Raw genomic sequence first — 19,220 nt, 5'->3', positions numbered from 1 at the left:
TTTGCACGTGTTCAAAAATGGCTCTGAGCACTGTGGGACTTAACATCTATGGTCATCAGTCCCCTCGCCATTTGCCACTTGCCAACGCTAGATGTAGCCATAAAATGAGTGAATTGGCAACATTTAAAGGACATTTTATATGGCAGAGAAACCTTGGGATGCGACCCGTCTCGTGGTCACACAGTGAAGCAGCTTCCCCTGCCTCGCTGATAGTCCGGCGCAGCTGACGGAGCCCGCCACTCGCAGCGTTATAATAACGGCCGCGGCGTCCTGCCACCACACAGGCTGTGGAGCAGCAGGTGGTGCCGTCCCGTCTAGGCAGCGGTGCGCCCGCTTTTGACGCAGAGCTTCGCCGCCAGCCAGTGTATCCAAACATGCAGGTCGCGCTGCTGCCCTGTGCAATTGATTCCGCCGCCGGCGGGTGGCGTTTATTCCGCTCGCACGGAGGCACACCTGCAGGGCAGATTACTGAAACACAGCGCGTTACATGTTGTTATAATTAGCGTTCCACTCATTATGCCGAGATAACAAGCTGCGCAATTTTGGTTCACTAACCGCAAAATAACTCCATCAGCAAGTCACTTCCCGTTATATCATACCATGAACGACTGTGAGTCATTCGCAACACTAACAAGTATTTAGTGTGAACGGACGTAGACATTTCTCATCGTCGGCTTTAGGTCAAGTTGTTAACACACAGGTATAAATAGAAAAATGAGCACGCTGAAGGAACTTTTCCGTATGACGGAAGGTTAAATCACATAATATGATTATATACAGTGCTTGGTGTCCCCTTTATATCGACGCTTCAAGTAACTTACTGTTCAGAAGTAAAATGAACCGTGTGTCAAGCAACTTTTTTAAGCTTCCAGGGGGTACTGACAAACGGAATTCCCTTTCTCATAACTATATTCGTTACGAACATATCGTAGCTCGGAAAGAACAGTGACACAACTCAAAATGCAATACTCACAGGTTCGAATCCTGCCTCGGGCATGGATGTGTGTGATGTCTTTAGGTTAGTTAGGTTTAAGTAGTTCTAAGTTCTAGGCGACTGATGACCTCAGAAGTTAAGTCGCATAGTGCTCAGAGTCACTTGAACTTGCAATACTCCAGACATTAAGTGTCCTTTAAATTTCAAGTAAGTAATTTTTGTAGCAAATTCCATTACATTCAATACAACAGTTATACAGACGTGCAGTTCTGTTCTCGTCGAATGTGAGGTGTCATCAGGTAATTATTAATTAATTCAACATGTTTCACTAAAAAACTAGCTGTCAAATTTGAGTTTTACGACTGTCAGAATAATAAAATACGTATTATAATATAGTTCCAACATCACATCATAAAACAACATAAAAACGTTACCGAAAAAGTATTTACACCCAACACCGACGGACAGCACCAATAGTTTGCTCGAAGCTAACACTCGTATGTCCCTTTATAACATGAGGACACGTACTGATGAAGGCAACCAAGCCGACATAAGCTTACAGACAAATATAAAATGAAAGGTAACATACTGCTCACTAATTCTCTGCATATCAACTGCGTCTTTGAGTTGTATCACGTTTCTTGATTTTCTAAAAACGTTTTTGTTATGTTCCTTGTATAGGACTTTTCCACACCATATATATATATATATATATATATATATATATATATATATATATATATATATATGTGTGTGTGTGTGTGTGTGCACACCATGGTGTGAAGTTGCAACCATATTATAATACGCATTTTATTATTCTGACAGTCGCCAAATTCAACTGCTATATGATACAACATTCGAACCTCCATCAAGCAAAATTATTACTTAACTTAAAACAAAATCTGAAAAACAAGTGGGAATTTTTGTATTAGAAAAGAAACAAAATGCAAAACATCAGTTAGGCACAATTTAAGGAACATAATTTACAAAAACATAGAATCGTAAGTGGGCTTATATAAGGTAGAAATAATTTTCGCCAACAAAAGGGATTCAGTATGAACTTTCTTTTATCGTAGAAATTTCCAGTTTTTTCCTTTACGCTGCAACGCAAACGATTTCGTAACATTTACAACAGCTGTAATCGTCAAAATAGAGGCTACATGCATGTCTGAAGAACATTGCACTGCAAGATACAGACACTATATAAAGACAGACACTGTAATATTCATTGATATTAAAAATTACATTCAACTCACCTTATACACGAAAAATTTCACGACTCACATTGTGCCGCTCTTCGTGAATGGCCATGCACACCTGCCACTAGCAACGCGGAAGCGGGACTGTTCTTGCCATGGCGAACCGTCTGTAACGTGGACCACAGCAAAACTCGCACAACTGTCCTGAGATGAACAAATTACGAGACAGAGGCAGGTGTGATGTTTCTCGTGCACACTGTTGCCGGGATGCGACATGAACAGCTACGTCTTTTTTAATACCTGTACTCTTTATTCGGCAATACACTCTCCACTTCACCGCTTCAAGACCTCTCGACACCCGATCACAGTATATGGTTCACGTAAACATGGCGTTATTACAAATGTATCAAAAATTGACTAATTTTCTCCTGTAGTAGCGGCACTGCGAATATCTGGAGTAACGTAAGTCGCTCACTTCCTTGAACTGACAGCAAACAAATGGAAATACAAGGAAAATACACACTGATCCTGAAGCTAATTAATTGCTGTTCCTGAGAGGACATTTGTCTTTACTAAAACCAGCATCTTTTCCGACATTTGTGAATCCGCACGTACAGTCCGACACACCATGTCGCCATCCAAATATCGGGCGTGGTCCGTGATTAATTTTAAACACACGAAAGTCATTACGAGAATGACTACAAATGGCCAATGGATACATACGGATTGGCGCTATATTGTCCTACGCTTAAAGAACAACAGAGGTAGCTGCTTATTAACGTAATTTCTTGGCACACAGCAGCCATTCAGCTGAAAGAAAAACACAAAATCTTGTTTTCATGAGACTCATGTGACCGATATTGCAGTTGAACACTGAAAGGTTACTTATGTTCTCATCGGTCCTATATGCCAGCAGTTTCATGCTAGTTCTTACTGTCCCTATGTGGCACAATTTTCATGCTCGTTCGATGTCTTTTCAATGAAAATGCAGCGGGTTTAGTTCAACATCGTATTGTACGACAGTGCTCTCTAGAATATTCCCAAGCACAGTACAGACAAAATATGTATCGTGCGTGTTGGAGGTACGGATTTAGACGAACTCTCATAATTCAATAATCTCGATCTAACGGGAGAAGCGTACGCCCACCGGGCTACTGCATTTTGCCTCTCTTCCACACGACTGTAAGAAATACTTAGGTTTAATAAATTCTCTGCTGGTACATTGCGCTTCTCAAGCGTACCTAATTTTTCTAGCCTGCTGAACGTCGTTCGAGAGTGCTAACCTTTGGGCAGCGGTGCTAGCGGTACTGGGCAAGGAACGAATAATAGTAATAATGGTTCTACGCACTATGGGATTTAACTTCTAAGGTCATCAGTCCCCTAGACCTAGAACTACTGAAATCTAACTAACCTAAAGACATCACACACATCCATTCCCGAGGCAGGATTCGAACCTGCGACCGTAGCAGCAGCGCAGTTCTGGACTGAAGCGCCTAGAGCCGCTCGGCCACAGCGGCCGGCAATAATATTGGAAATAGAACATTCGAGGCGAGTTAGTTTGGCGCAACTGCACTAACCATGTGCATCTCTCTTTTTATTGTTTATTTGCATGATGTTTTGTAGGTTGTAATATGATTCGAAAAGGAAAATAATGTTAGTGTAAGAAACTTCGTCATGCAGCATTTGTTTATCTTTGACCACTGTATCCCAAAGTTTTGTATTCAAAGGCTGTCATGACATGTTTTTTACATCTGAAGGAGTGTCCTCCAGGTCATGCGAATAATTTAGTCCTAGTTGAGTGCGTCGTTCTTTCCTTGTTAATGAGTAGTAGGAAAATGATTAAATGAAGATACTGACAATCATACTGGACTGCAATACTCTCTTTCAAATTCTGAAGGTGGCAGGGGTAAAATACAGGGAGCGAAAGGCCATTTACAATATGTACAGAAACCCGATGGCAGTTATAAAAGAGTCGATGAACATGAAAGGAAAGCAATGGTTGGGAAGGGAGTGAGACAGGGTTGTAGCCTCTCCCCGATGTTATTCAATCTGTATATTGAGCAAGCAGTAAAGGAAACAAAAGAAAAATTCCGAGTAGGTATTAAAATCCACGGAGAAGAAATAAAAGCTTTGAGGTGCGCCGATGACATTGTAATTCTGTCAGAGACAGCAAAGGACTTGGAAGAGCAGTTGAACGGAATGGACAGTGTCTTGAAACAAGGATATAAGATGAACATCAACAAAAGCAGAACAAGGATAATGGAATGTAGTCGAATTAAGTCGAGTGATGCTGAGGGAATTAGATTAGGAAAGGAGACACTTAAAGTAGTAAAGGAGTTATGCTATTTGGGGAGCAAAATAACTTATGATGGTCGAAGTAGAGAGGATACAAAATGTAGACTGGCAATGGCAAGGAAAGCGTTTCTGAAGAAGAGAAATTTGTTAACATCGAGTATAGATTTAAGTGTCAGGAAGTCGTTTCTGAAAGTATTTGTATGGAGTGTAGCCATGTATGGAAGTGAAACATGGACGATAAATAGTTTGGACAATAATAGAATAGAAGCTTTCGAAATGCTGAAGATTAGATGGGTAGATCACATAACTAATGAGGAGGTATTGAATAGGATTGAGGAGAAGAGGAGTTTTTGGCACAACTTGACTAGAAGAAGGGATCGGTTGGTAGATATGTTCTGAGGCACCAAGGTATCTCCAGTTTAGCATTGGAGGGCAGCGTGGGGGGTAAAAATCGTAGAGGGAGACCAAGAGATGAATAAACTAAGCAGATTCAGAAGGATGTAGGTTGCAGTAGGTACTGGGAGATGAAGCTGGCACAGGATACAGTAGCATGGAGAGCTGCATCAAACCAGTCTCGGGACTGAAGACCACAACAACAACAAACTATCATTCGATTTAAGCTGTAGATTATTATTCTTTTCATTTTGTTTGTCACTACCAAGTGTTAATGTACGAAAGTAATACCGACTGGACACCATTGAATGCTTATGTTCGATGCCGCGCGGGGGAGCCGGGCGGTCTTGCCACGGCTTGCGCGGCTTCCCTCGTCGGAGGTTCGAGTCCTCCCTTGGGCAAGGGTGTGTGTGTTTTCCTTAGTGTGTGTTAGTTTAAGTTAGATTAGGTAGTGTGTAAGCCAAGTGACCGATGACCTCAGCAGTTTTGTCCCACTAGAAATTGCCACAAATATCCAAAATATCATGTGCAACACTGTGTGCTTGCAATACTCGCATCTTTCTTACATCCTCGATATTGTATCCCAAACTTTAATTTCAGCAGTAATTCTGTACACTGTCCCACGTCATAAGTCGTCTCGTCTTTCGCCACTACCTTCCAACTCACTTCCCAACACTGTTCTACTCTGGCGCCACTTGGGAGGGGAGAAACCACCTGCGTTGCACATCGTGCGCATGTAAACAGATCACAGTGGTCGGAGCAACTAAATTACCGTTCACGCGATCGTGAAAGGAGCGCAATACTCTTCTGGTTCAAATGGATCTGAGCACTATGGGACTTAACACCTGAAGTCAACAGTCCGCTAGAACTCAGAACTACTTAAATCTAACTAACCTAAGGACATCACACACATCCATGCCCGAGGCAGGATTCGAACCTGCGACCGTAGCGGTCGCGCGGTTCCAGACTGAAGCGCCTAGAACTGCCAGGCCACACCGGCTGGCTCACTCTTCTGGAGAATTCCTTTTCTTTATGGTTCTTCTACAATCAAACAGTTACATCCAAAGGGACGGTGAGTCCCGGGGTGAATTTACTTATTTAGATATAGCGAATTTTAAAATCTATACATTAATGAGAAGTTGAGGCGACATCTGAGGTCTCCGAGAATATGGTCACCTTATAGTATAACAGAGATAACTCTGGAAACTTTGTTGAAATGCACAGTTATTTATCGGTACACTGATGCGCACATCGCAAATGCAACACAGGATCTATATTATTCAAAGCAGGTACTTCACAGCGACACGGGCATGAATGTATCGATAAATAAATGTCTGATTCATAGCGATTCGTTATTGCGCCTCGCTACGCACCCTCCATAATGATCATCAATATTGCTGTCGTTCCCTTCCGAAGAAACAAGATTAGTTGCAGTGAAACAGGGTAATGTAGACAGCAAGTAGAAGTGTGCAGTTACGACGAGCAAGGGGCTTGTGACTTCATTAGCTCAATTGTTATTACAGCAGCATCCCATTTCTTAGGCTGATTAGCACGAACAAATCGAAAACCTGGTATTTACAAACGCATTACAATTACGTTTGAATTGTTATAATTTACCAACCCTACTTGATAGACTACTCCTATCACCTGTTACATTCCACTCCTTTCTCTCTATTGCAGTTTTAAACATTGGTCACCGATCCACAACCAAAATATCTCATCTTCTTGTCTCCTTTTCACGAAAATTTCCTTTTCGTCAAAACCCATTCATCTTCCGCTCCATTTAACATCCTACAAGTTGTTTAATCCTATCTTCCTTTCCATCCATGCTATGAATCACAGCTCTTTCACATAAAATAAACAAATCATCATCACAATTATATTTCATTTGAATTCTGTAATATTACGTTTTATCACTGTCCATCTTTAAACCAATCAAATTAAGCATAAATATGGAATCATTTTTGTTTTTAATTTCAAAGCAGGTACTTTGTCTTCATTTTAAAAGTGCTAGTGTGTGTTTTAAACAGCTTCATAGCGTGGTAGCCGATAAGACTATCCTTGTGAGGGAGGGGATAAGAAATGACAATAAATGTAAGACCATACTTTCAACCTGGAAACGACTGTGTGATGTACTGATACTAAAGGAAGACTGACAGTTCACAAAACATTCTTTGGCGTTTTCCTGTACGTGGGCAATCGAAGATTTTTGTGGTGAGGTATGTTGATGGAAATTGCAATGGTGTACTGCCACCCCGAAAGCCAATTAGAGGCCAATAATTAGCTGCGATATCCAATTAAACTGCCTTAATTAAACCACTTTTTTGGACGCCATAGGAATTTCTCGAGATTCGTTATTGCCACCTTCCTACGATGGTAATTTCTACAGTACTCTGCGTACTCAATGACTTCAGTCAACTTGTCGCCACCAGAGGCTTATTCTTAGATTACGTATCGAGACGCGGCCGCCTGCGCACTTTTCGTGTCGATCGAGAGGTCAGTGTGCTGTTTACAATTAGTTCGAATATGTGCATTAGCAACGCTTTGTATCTCCAACTCTCGCGTGTGAACCACAAGCAAACGTAATTTTGCTTCAGTTTTGTCTCCTAGGAACCACCTGACCGTTTCAGCTTCTTCTTGTCTTCCGACATTCTTTCGTCTTTCCAACGTGTCTTTTTTTTTCTTTCTTCAGACCATTTCATACATATTCTCTTACCGATTCTGCAATGGAATTCTAAATTTAACATTTTCTTCCTGAAGATATCTCTTTCTTTTCTTTTACATTGCGTATTTCTAAATTCTTTTTCACTTCTAGGATCCATCCTGTAACCCTCCTACTCGTTTTTAAACTGGACTGATTACATGGGAATATGTAACTTCAGTAAAATGTTCCGAAAATGAGCCCCTTTTCCAAAACATTTTGACGCAAGAAAAAGTGTTAATGCTGTCTGGCCATATTCAAGAGTAGGAGACGCTTTTATTTCGCAACGGCAAGAAATAGTGGCATCAACAAACATTTGGATGAATCTAAGATCACGGCAACTTTGAGAAGTTTGTTTTTAACATGGCTCATGAGTGTATATGTGATCTCACTAATAAGCAGATCACGTCGAATGAAGATGTAGCCCTCACACTGAAAGCTTAATGTCTGTCCACGCAAAACACGAAATATAACTCACATCGAACAGCACGCGGTCTTGACGTCTCGCGAGCACTAAGTTACCTTACGAGATGCAAGGCCACGCAAAGAGTCCAAACTTTTGTGATGATGGCAGTTTACCTTCGATTTGAGTAATAATCTCGCTGTAAAGTTCGTACTCCAGTCAAGTACAGACATAAGGATGAAGTTAAGAGAACGTATGCTGATCGATTACAGTAATGATTTCATAAGTGACCGGCGAAGAAAAATAAATGATAGACGTTTAGTGAAATTCATGGTCATTATTACCTAGTTAAAAAGTAGTAACAAACAACAGATTACACTCGCCCCATGATGAACCACATGGTATGCAAGTCCATAAAATATGAAAAGGGAAAGAAAAGAAAACTCTATGCATACGCACCAGAATATTTTATGCAATGTAAATCTAGCACGCTGACCTCTTATATGTACAAGTGAAATACCGGTATTGCACCGCAAGCATGGGACAGGAACCATCTCTGAAAAACGGAAGTATAAACGCGAATGAAGGTACAGCTACAGACTTGAATTCGTTGCAAGAAAAATATTATTCCGAGCAGCACAAGCATGCTACAGTCTTACCTCAGTTCAAACACACATCGTCCACAAGCCGGTTCCACCAGCGCCGAGAAACAGGAAAAAAAAAAAAAGTTGTCCACACAAGGCAGACAATGCCTTTGTGTTCGTTCAGTGAGCCATGCCAACAAGCGAATCTCCCTCTGCAGCCCTGCGGTTGTCTTGTTTACCGTACCTCCCAAGTATCTCCTAACAAACTCACGTTCTCTTTACACGTCGAAGACTGTAGTACATTTATGAATCGATAATCCAGGCAAAGGCAATGTTTATCAGAACACAGGGAGGAGTTTTGATCTAAATAACAATACATTTATTCATTCTTAACATCAAAAGACAAAAAAAACGCGAAAGTAACGTCACACAAACATTTTTACTTGACAAACGCTTCCACTAACATGGGGTCTATGGTGGACAAGATGATCAGCTGGTGATCGACACACGACACTAACCAGAACTTGAATCGCTTTGTATGACTTCATACACGTAAATCCGGGATATGGCACAAAAACTACGGCATAATCAAGTATCTATACTCTACTGTTCCAAAGAGAAAAATAAGGTTCGAAAGAAGAGGGTGCTGAGAAACATATATTGGAGCCCCACGCTGAAGCAGCAAATACCTTACCCTTATCCTGGTCAGGACGGCACACCACGATGCGATCGGCGACTGAATTCATGGACGGCAGCAGTCTGTTATTAATGGCGCGCGCTCAAAAAATGCAAGTATGCGGTCTCGTGTTCAGCTAATTCGGAACGCAGGTGCTTCCCTATGAGCCTCTGAAAACCCGGTTGGTTCCAGTGTGCAGGTGGACCCGTTTGCTGGTCTGCCAAACCAATTTGTCTCCGTCCCGTAACTATGCATGACGGAATATGTCAAATGTATAGACGGGCGACTCAAGACAAATAATCACTCGTTGTGTGCGCGATTCTAGAAGCAGTACCTCTGACGGTTCAGAAGGTGACTGGCACAAGCTCTAAGTGGCCCATTACCAAAGGACACAAGTCTCACTGTTTAGGTAGAGACGTACAGTTCTTTACTAGCGAAGCGCCAGTACAAGAGTGTCCACTTCTCTTTCCCTCGACTTACCTCGCCAGCTCTGTCACAAAGCCCATTTACATCTTAGACTACTCCCACTTTAGCACAAGCCAATCACGAGTTGGAGCGCCGCATTCGAAGATGGGAGACTGCCCCTTGCTATAGATACCCAGATTTGACCAATCTGAGACTTTAAAGTTAAGTGGGAGAAAAGGAAAAAAAGATTCAGCGTTGTGGCCTCTTTGCCACACGTTTACACAGTGTCGTTTGCTAACAATATGACTAGGATGGAACAATAGCCCTCCAAAAATGACTGTTATCGCCCCTGTTGCGTCCATTTCAAAGTTTCCAAAGACCTCGCTAAAAGCCTCGTACCTTCATAAATATGTTTTGTAACAGAATCTGGACGCATGGGTGCCAGTGACCTGTCCCATGGAAATTCGCCGAAAGCTCACAGTTGTCAGCTTCCTGCCCAACCAGAGCCCATCCTCTGCTTTACAGCCAGTCTTCAATGCTCTTCGCCTTGCAGCGGCGACTTCTCGGAGCTAGTCAGCCCACCTAGACGCGGTCTCCGACTGACCGGCGCCAGCCAACGTGTCAGAACAATGAAACTGCGGAACTCGGCAGTCCCAAAATGTTTTCACCAAGGATCTGAAGAAAAAAACGCCCCCCTCGACCCTCAGTCACCATACGCTTTTAAATCGGCACCCTATTCCTTTGAATGCACGTAAAGCTTACCGCTATTCCTTCACTAGAGCACACAAACAAGAGCGTTAACTACGGCCCACCATGTCATCATGATGTATGAAGGCAGATCGTAATAAGATCATCTTCCCTAAGAACATGAAATGTAATGTATGGCGAATTCATAGAAAGAAGGATCCTTTATTGCATGATTATATGATAGCGGAACAAATACTGGTACCAGTTACTTCTGTAAAATATCTGGGAGTATGAGTGCGGAACAATTTGAAGTAGAACGATCATATAAAATTATTTGTTGGTAAGGCGGGTACCAGGTTGAGATTCATTGGGAGAGTCCTTAGAAAATGTAGTCCATCAACAAAGGAGGTGGCTTACAAGACACTTGTTCGACCTATACGTGAGTATTGCTCACCAGTGTGGAATGCGTACCAGGTTGGATTGACGGAGGAGATAGAAAAGATCCAAAGAAGAGCGGCGCGTTTCGTCACAGGGTTATTTGGTATGCGTGATAGCGTTACGGTGATGTTTAGCAAACTCAAGTGGCAGACTCTGCAAGAAAGGCGCTCTGCATCGCGGTGTAGCTTGCTGTCCAGGTTTCGAGAGGATGAATGAGGTATCGAATATATTGCTTCCCCTACTTATACCTCCCGAGGAGATCATGAATGTAAAATTAGAGAGATTCGAGCGCGCACGGATGCTTTCCGGCAGTCGTTCTTCCCGCGAACAATACGCGACTGGAACAGGAAAGGGAGGTAATGACAGTGGCACGTAAAGTGCCCTCCGCCACACACCATTGAGTGGCTTGCGGAATATAAATGTAGATGTAGATGTAGAACATTAAGCGGCATGACACCGAATCAGAAGTGAGAGTGTCCTGCAATCGCTCAAAATGTCATTGGAAAAATGGATAGCTAGAAAGGTGGCTTTTTAACGAAAGACCTTATAGTTCCCAGAGATACTTAAGATCTGTTTTGTCAGCCTACCATCAGTTGAGTGGATATAAAATACAAATTGCCGACAGCGAGAAAAGCGTGTGTAAAAAGGGGAAATTATTTAATGTCAGATATAAAATTAAGTTTTACAAAGTCTTTTCTGATTTAATTTTCTAGAGCGTTGCGTTCTCTGGATGTGAAAAAAGAATAAAATCTTTTTAAATGCTGTGCTATAGAAGGATGCTGCAGAATAGATAGGGACATCGAATGATTAATACAAGGTATTGAAACGAATTGTGGAAAAAAGAAATTTGTGGCACAACCTGATTGAAAGGGAGACTGAAGGGATCAGTTGATAGGACACATCCCGAGGTATCAAGGAATCGTCCATTTGTTAATGGGCGAAGTGTGTGTTTCTTGGGGAAGGGGTCAACAGGAGGAGCAGAAATAGTAAAAACAGACCAATCCCCAAGTATAATGAAAAGGTTACAATAGGTGTCGGTTGCTGTAGTTGTGTAGAGATATTGAACAAGCTGACACAGGTCAGAGTATCATGGTGAGCTGCAGAAAACAAAACTCCCAACTGAAGATTAGAATAACAACATCATTTATCCTGCATATACATTCAAAAACATCGGTCTTTCTTTCCTTACTGTTTTCACCACTTTTTTATATTTTTATATTTTTCAGGATTGCTTCTTAATTTTTTCTCTTATTTTCTTTATGTTACGTTGGTGCATAAGTTCATAGCATTTTTGTTTTGTATATTGGTATTCCAGTTCCTATGAGTTTATTTATCGATTGCCATTTTTATTTGTAGTTCACTGCCGCTATTTAAGTTTACATATTGTCATCTTGTCATTTTTAGATAATGAGTGGAGCGGTGGGCGCTAAAAAATGGAGTGCTAAGTGGTGAAATCGGAACATTTCCGACATAGCCTTCTGTTTAAGTTCAAGAGAGGGGTGATAGCGGTGGCGGCAGCCAGAAACATTTGCACCGTGTACAGGATGTACCCATGGACACCCGGCACGGTAGCTCAGCGTGTTCGGTCAGAGGGTTACCCGCCCTCTGTAATAAAAAAAAAAAAAAAACTGAGTCAATCGATCAACAACGAACATAAATGGATGTCTTACGACGTCCGCCCCGAGCAGATGCAACGAACATATGCGAACAAAATGAGCAAACAATAATAATAAAAATGGTCTAGGGGTAGCGTCTTTGATTCAACGTCTCCGGTCCCGGGTTCGATCCCCGCCACTTCTTAACTTTTGATAAATAATCAGCATTGGCGGCCGAAGACTTCCGGCATAACAAGTCATCCTCATTCTGCCAACGGCCTTGTCAAAGAGGGCGGAGGAGCGGATAGAGGTTCAGGGCACTCTCTTGTCCTAGGGGTGGGAAATTGCCCCTAAAGGCGGAAGAATCAGCAATGATCAACGACATGAGGATGCAGAAGGCAATGGAAACCACTGCATTAAAGACACGTAACGTGTATCCACAGGACATGTGGCCTGTAGTTGAAGAAGTGTCATGATGATCTCTCCATTAGGAAAAGATTCCGGAATAGTCCCCCATTCGTATCTCCGGGAGGGGACTGCCAAGGGGGAGGTTACCATGAGAAAAAGATTGAATAATCAACGAAAGGATAATGTTCTACGAGTCGGGACGTGGAATGTCAGAAGCTTGAACGTGGTAGGGAAACTAGAAAATCTGAAAAGGGAAATGCAAAAGCTCAATCTAGATATAGTAGGGGTCAGTCAAGTGAAGTGGAAGGAAGACAAGGATTTCTGGTCAGATGAGTATCGGGTAATATCAACGGCAGCAGAAAATGGTCTAACAGATGTAGGATTCGTTATGAATAGGAAGGTCGGGCAGAGGGTGTGTTACTGTGAACAGTTCAGTGACCGGGTTTTTCTAATCAGAATCGACAGCAGACCAACACCGACAACGATAGTTCAGGTATACATGCCGACGTCGCAAGCTGAAGATGAACAGATAGAGAAGGTGTATGAGGATATTGAAAGGGTAATGCAGTATGTAAAGGGGAACGAAAATCTAATAGTCATGGGTGACTGGAATGCAATTGTAGGGGATAGAGTAGAAGAAAAGATTACAGGAGAACATGGGCTTGGGACAAGGAATGAAAGAGGAGAAAGACTAATTGAGTTCTGTAACAAGTCTCAGCTATTAATAGCGAATACTCTGTTCAAGAATCACAAGAGGAGGAGGTATACTTGGAAAAGGCCGTGAGGTATGGGAAGATTTCAATTAGATTACATCATGGTCAGACAGAGATCCCGAAAAAAAAGAATAAAAAACAGGTGTATTGGACAGAGCACGAGAAGAAAATGGTTTCTCGTTCTAAGGAGGATGTTTTGACATTTCTGACTCTACACAGTCAGGAAGACAGTCGGGGCTCGATGAAGATCGTTTAAACGCATTAATCCACAATGATTCACGCCAGTGCACTGAAGAAATTGCAGATGCAATCAGTGGTGATTATTCCACCGTTGTGCGAGATCTGCATACAACTGAGCAGGTTAAAAATTCAGGTGTATGGGCAATCTATGCTCAAAGCCAAAATCACAAAAATCTGTGGGTAACCATATGCTGCTTGTTCTACATTAATCGGCTTGTGTCCAACACCGACTGTCCCTGGCCTGTATCGTTATTGGTAATGAGAAGTAGTGTCTTTATCGTAACGCAAGGAAAATAAAGGAATGGTTGAGCTCAAATAAAGCAAACAAATGGCTCTGAGCACTATGGGACTTAACATCTTAGGTCATCAGTCCCCTAGAACTTAGAACTTCTTAAACCTAACTAACATAAGGACATCACACACATCCATGCCCGAGGCAGGATTCGAACAAGCGACCGTAGCAGTCCCGCGGTTCTGGACTGCAGCGCTAGAACCGCACGACCACCGCGGCCGGCTCAAATAAAGCAACAACTCCCCATAGAAACATCTCTGTGCATCCACCAAATGTAACGTTATACATCAGGTGGAACAGGGACGGTGTGGTGAACTACAGATTGATAGCCCAAGGTGAAACCATCACTGCTGACATTTGTTGATAATAGCTGAGACGTTTTGCACACGCAGTTCAAGTAGAACGATCAGGAAGACTGCGTGAGGTGATTCTACTCCACGATAATGTCCGCTCGCATTCTACTAGACTGACAGATTGAAAATTAACGAGAATTCGTCATTGTGCATGGTACCCAAAAATATTAAACTAAATCAATTTTAAAGAGAGAATTCAAAGATGATAAACTGTTGATTTGGGAACTATAATCCTTGAATGATAAGGAAACGTAAGATCAAACAAATAAATAAAACTTTATGAAACAAGAGACAAAACAGCAAATACGGTCAAATACGTAAGGCGTATGGACTACAAGGAAACCGGTAAAAACGGGAGACAAAATATGGGAGACAGGAGAAAATGTGGGTAAAACGTGGGACACGTGCTAACCGTACTGAAGACAAAACTCGTTCTTCTACACTCCTGGAAATTGAAATAAGAACACCGTGAATTCATTGTCCCAGGAAGGGGAAACTTTATTGACACATTCCTGGGGTCAGATATATCACATGATCACACTGACAGAACCACAGGCACATAGACACAGGCAACAGAGCATGCACAACGTCGGCACTAGTACAGTGTATATCCACCTTTCGCAGCAATGCAGGCTGCTATTCTCCCATGGAGACGATCGTAGAGATGCTGGATGTAGTCTTGTGGAACGGCTTGCCATGCCATTTCCACCTGGCGCCTCAGTTGGACCAGCGTTCGTGCTGGACGTGCAGACCGCGTGAGACGACGCTTCATCCAGTCCCAAACATGCTCAATGGGGGACAGATCCGGAGATCTTGCTGGCCAGGGTAGTTGACTTACACCTTCTAGAGCACGTTGGGTGGCACGGGATACATGCGGACGTGCATTGTCCTGTTGGAACAGCAAGTTCCCTTGCCGGTCTAGGAATGGTAGAACGATGGGTTCGATGACGGTTTGGATGTACCGTGCACTATTCACTGTCCCCTCGACGATCACCAGAGGTGTACGGCCAGTGTAGGAGATCGCTCCCCACACCATGATGCCGGGTGTTGGCCCTGTGTGCCTCGGTCGTATACAGTCCTGATTGTGGCGCTCACCTGCACGGCGCCAAACACGCATACGACCATCATTGGCACCAAGGCAGAAGCGACTCTCATCGCTGAAGACGACACGTCTCCATTCGTCCCTCCATTCACGCCTGTCGCGACACCACTGGAGGCGGGATGCACGATGTTGGGGCGTGAGCGGAAGACGGCCTAACGGTGTGCGGGACCGTAGCCCAGCTTCATGGAGACGGTTGCGAATGGTCCTCGCCGATACCCCAGGAGCAACAGTGTCCCTAATTTGCTGGGAAGTGGCGGTGCGGTCCCCTACGGCACTGCGTAGGATCCTACAGTCTTGGCGTGCATACGTGCGTCGCTGCGGTCCGGTCCCAGGTCGACGGGCACGTGCACCTTCCGCCTACCACTGGCGACAACATCGATGTACTGTGGAGACCTCACGCCCCACGTGTTGAGCAATTCGGCGGTACGTCCACCCGGCCTCCCGCATGCCCACTATACGCTCTCGCTCAAAGTCCGTCAACTGCACATACGGTTCACGTCCACGCTGTCGCGGCATGCTACCAGTGTTAAAGACTGCGATGGAGCTCCGTATGCCACTGCAAACTGGCTGACACTGACGGCGGCGGTGCACAAATGCTGCGCAGCTAGCGCCATTCGACGGCCAACACCGCGGTTCCTGGTGTGTCCGCTGTGCCGTGCGTGTGATCATTGCTTGTACAGCCCTCTCGCAGTGTCCGGAGCAAGTATGGTGGGTCTGACACACCGGTGTCAATGTGTTCCTTTTTCCATTTCCAGGAGTGTATTTTACTTTATTTTTACCACATAATTACGTGAGCATTTCACAGTACTGGTTTCGACAAGCCAGTGATAATTTTTCAGACTCTCAACAGATAAAAAGAGACAGTACCCTTATACAGGGTGATTCTACTGCCCCTACCTATGTGTTTTATGCAACCCACAACATCTTCAAATACGACACACACAATTTTCATATTCTATCTCTAGCTATGTGCGAACTATTAGTTCTACACGAAAATTAAACACGACCTTTCTGTCGAAAATTTCATGTAGGTAGATACGTTTCGCTAGAGGCCACGTTTTCCGAGTTATTCAAGAAAATCTCGTTTAAAGGTCATTTTTGTACGTTATCCTCGAATTATTCGACGAACTGCAGCCTTTAGCGAAAACGTATCCCAGTGCAAAATTTAACTACATTAAATTTCCTAGAAAATTTTCTGTTGGACAAACAGTTTGCAAACTGTGAGCGAGAGAATACGAAAATCGCGTGCGTGGTATTTGAAGGCGTTGCAGGTTGCATAAAACCCATAAGTAGGGGCATCTCAATGACTGTGCATAAGCTACAAATATTGATTATAGATTTAAATGAATGTGTACGACGTTCGCAGCTTTTCCATTGCGTGCCTCCGTTGGTAATGGTTCCTGTGATGAACAGTGGATAGTGAACAGGAGCAATCATTACTCTAATGTGGGTAGCCGATCACATTTCTTGTTTCTGATTTTATATGCTCCAAAACTAAAGTTAGGTTTTTTTCCGCTTGCAGCAGTTTAAACTGTGTTATTTCAGGTGTGCTGTTGTGTTCAGCCCTAACCATAACCACGGAAATTGCGATATATCACGGAAAACTAGTCAGATGTTTGTGACAATCAAAATTATAAATGTTTATTAAGTCCCAACTTGCCTACAACGTCAGAAATCGTGATACATAGGAAACGTGGTAGAAAAGCCAACAGAAGCACGCAACGGATGAGCTGGGGACTCCCTAAGTGCACTTTAGCCAATATGAAAGAAGATAATCGATTAATTAACACATCTGCGTGGGCGATATGTCAATTTTCTCAGCGAGATAACTTTCCGGATAGCTCTCGTATTTAGATGCAAATAGCAATTTCCAGTCCTTACTGGTTTTGCGCTTCATGTGCAGTCGACGAGAACTACAACGCCACGACGACGCCGCTGCCACCGCTCTGGAGCTTCACGACGCGGCCGCCAGGCAGCAGCACCAGCAAGAGCCCGGCCGCGGACGGCGGCAGCTCCACACAGCGAGCGACTGTGGCGCCCTCCACGACCACACAGCAGGCGCGACCCACGACCACCGAGAAGGCGCGCTCCAGCACGGAGGGGACGCGGCGCACGACCATGCTGCGGGCGACAACGGCGCCGCCGGCAACCGAGACGACGGCGGCGACGACCGCGTCTTTGGTCGGCTCAACAGAGTCCGAGGCCGTGACGGACGAGGGGACGACCACGGAAGCAGTGGCGACGACAACCGAGCCGGTGACGACGGAGGTCGAAACCACAGAGGCTGCGGCCCAGAACAGCATAGCGGAGTAGGGCGGCTGCAGCTTCCGCCTGTTTGTTCTCCGTGATGAGTTTCGCCTGTCCTCCGACAGGAAAACGACGCATCTGATTGTGGGCTAATACATCGCTGTTCTTTTCGTGATAGTACGTGTTATCTTCACCATGCTCCCATACCACTGTTAACGTTCACTTGTTACATACGAGAGCTAACGTGACATTTTTGTATTCACGAGTTTACCTAACTTCTCTTCTCCTGCTAATATCATTCTCCGACATTCTCAAATGTCAGTAATATTGACTGAAATTACCAAACTCAGGTATTCTTCCCCATGTCCACTGTAGGTGGTCTCCTTTCAAAGTTACAGTATTCTTTCCGTTTTATTATATCAACATCCGAACGTCTATCTGTTCATTCACCTCCCATATCACTCGTGTCATCTGATATCATGTTCCTGACGTAACAACCATTTAGTTTGTTTTGCCGAACATATTACCACTCTCATGCCTAGAACAGAGATCTGTAGGACCTATCTCAAACAATATTAGTACCCCCAATTGGTTCCCATTATCTCTGGGACCTTCTGTAGCTTGTCCATTCAGAGATCAGCTTCATTTTTTTCTGTCGCATATCATCTGTTTTTGCACTGCATTTCCATAACTGGTTTAAATATCCGTTTGATTAAATCTATCTGTGCTACAGATCTACAGAACGTGAAATTCATTTTGATATGGGTATCCTTAGTTCCAGAGAGAGTCATGTAATGATTTTCTGTTAAATAACTGATACTTGTTTTCATTTGCATCTTTTATAAGGCAGAGGCACACTCTCCGTCTGCACTTGTATTGGCAAGTAACAATAACTTGATTTCTCGTACTTTTTAAAGTCTTTCACTCCTGTAGGATGAACATACTTCACCATCAAATCGAAATTTATATCTGTAGTCACTTTTCAATCTACAAGAGCATGGCAAATATTTATCTATCACTGAACATTTCCTTTCAGCGTCAGAATACAGCGACTCAAGTTGCTTCCCACCGTGAAATATTCGAGACTTTGATTTCCATGTTTTCTTTTTCCAGTACAATTTCAGTTTACCAAAGGATTATACCAGTTGCCATATTATATAGGTTATTTTGTTCTTTGGTGCTAAGGAATTTATGAGCGAACTCAGTTGCTACTTCATTCGGAAGACTTTTTTGTCGATTTGTTTAAACAGCTTTATCATGAACAATTTGCATTGAAACATAGCAAATAAATGTATATCAATAAAAACTATGTGGTACACTGAATTTATTATTACTTTCACATTCAACTGAAGGTGGGCACCTTCATTTTGGAATGAAGTGACTTTATTTCACTAAATGTTAACTTAGCAACGCCAAGGTTATGATCATAACAAGGCAGTGGAAGCGTGCATATCTCAGTCACGTGGACGCCTCTTGTTGCTGTACATATACTGCGTGAACGAAAGCTCCACCAACGAAGTTTCAGGGGTCGATCAAGGAATATTTTTTGAGTATT

General features: G+C 43.3%; 1 protein-coding gene across 1 annotated transcript in view; it reads left to right on the top strand.

The window, feature by feature from the left end:
- The window catches only part of LOC126282230 (venom allergen 3-like), a 228,658-nt gene extending 209,670 nt beyond the window's left edge, over positions 1–18,988 (top strand). The window contains exon 5 of the mRNA XM_049981795.1: positions 17,322–18,988. Coding sequence (XP_049837752.1) covers positions 17,322–17,731 — 410 coding nt within the window. The 3' untranslated portion in view covers positions 17,732–18,988. The remainder of the gene's footprint in view (positions 1–17,321) is intronic.
- Positions 18,989–19,220: the final 232 nt, after the last annotated feature.

This window comes from Schistocerca gregaria, chromosome 7, assembly GCF_023897955.1.
Source record: "Schistocerca gregaria isolate iqSchGreg1 chromosome 7, iqSchGreg1.2, whole genome shotgun sequence".
Lineage (NCBI taxonomy): Eukaryota > Metazoa > Arthropoda > Insecta > Orthoptera > Acrididae > Schistocerca > Schistocerca gregaria.
The sequence above is the reverse complement of the archived record's forward strand: the minus strand, read 5'-3'. Positions and strand labels throughout refer to the sequence as shown.